The 1,022-nt window shown below is 44.6% G+C and overlaps 1 protein-coding gene across 1 annotated transcript in view; it reads left to right on the plus strand.

The window, feature by feature from the left end:
- The window catches only part of DCAF11 (DDB1 and CUL4 associated factor 11), a gene marked incomplete at its 5' end in the record, with an annotated part of 13,763 nt that extends 13,016 nt beyond the window's left edge, over window positions 1-747 (plus strand). Inside the window, one exon of the mRNA XM_057388494.1 lies at window positions 622-747. Within this exon, the coding sequence (XP_057244477.1) occupies window positions 622-732 (111 nt within the window). The remainder of the gene's footprint in view (window positions 1-621) is intronic.
- Between the last annotated feature and the right edge of the window lie 275 nt (window positions 748-1,022).

Consider the following 1,022-nt stretch of genomic DNA (forward strand, 5'->3'; position numbering starts at 1 on the left):
TATAAGTGGGCGAGGTTTGAAGAGGGAGAGGGAGGGGCTTTAAAGGGGGAGGGGAAGAAATTTTGAATTTTTGCGGGATTTTTTGGCATTTTTTTGGGGAATTTTGGGGGAATTTTTTGGGAAATTTTTGGGGACTTTGGGGTAATTTTTGGGGAAATTTGGGAAGACTTTGGGGGAATTTTTTGGGAGAATTTTGGGGGAATTTTTTGGGAAACTTCGGGGAATTTCGGGGGGAATTTTTCTATTTTTTATTTGGGATTATTTTTGAGTAAAATTTGTGGGATTTTTTTGGGTTTTTTTTCTGTATTTTTTTGTTGTGTTTTTGGTACTTTATTTGAAATTTTTTTCAGTTTCTTTCCCGATGCTTTTTTAATTAATATTGGGGGATTTTTATCCTTTTTATTTTATATAAAATTTTCTTAATTTTCAGTAATTTATTTTCCAATTTTTAATAATTTTTTCTCTATTTTCTTTCCATTTTTACCCCAATTTTCCCCAATTTTTCCCCCATTTTTTTCCCCAATTTTTCCCCTGACCCCTCCCCCTTTTCCCCTGACCCCTCCCCTTTTTTTCCCTGACCCCTCCCCTTTTGGCCCCGCCCCTTTCTGGCCCCGCCCCCAGTGGGACGGCACCGTCCGGCTCTGGGATTATCGCGACAGCGATGACGAGGAGGAGGGGGCGGGGCCTGGGAAAGGGGCGGGGCCTGGAGGGGGTGGGGGGCACGCCCACTGACCCAGACCACGCCCCCTGAGCGAGGCCACGCCCACCAATAAAAGCCACGCCCCCAATTTTGTGTGGCGTTTTTTGTTCCCCATAGATTTTATTCTGCCCCATAGATTTGGGTCCTGACCCATAGATTCCCATTTCTGCCCCATAGATTTCAGTTTTGCCCCATAGATTTGGGCTCTGCCCCATGGATTCCCATTCCCAGCCCCATAGATTTTGGTTCTGCCCCATAGATTCCATTTCTGCCCCATAGATTGGGCTCTGCCCCATAGATTTTATTCTGCCCCATAGATTTT

The sequence above is a fragment of the Malurus melanocephalus genome, unplaced genomic scaffold, assembly GCF_030028575.1.
Source record: "Malurus melanocephalus ecotype Western Australia unplaced genomic scaffold, MMel_1.1 scaffold_2018, whole genome shotgun sequence".
NCBI lineage: Eukaryota > Metazoa > Chordata > Aves > Passeriformes > Maluridae > Malurus > Malurus melanocephalus.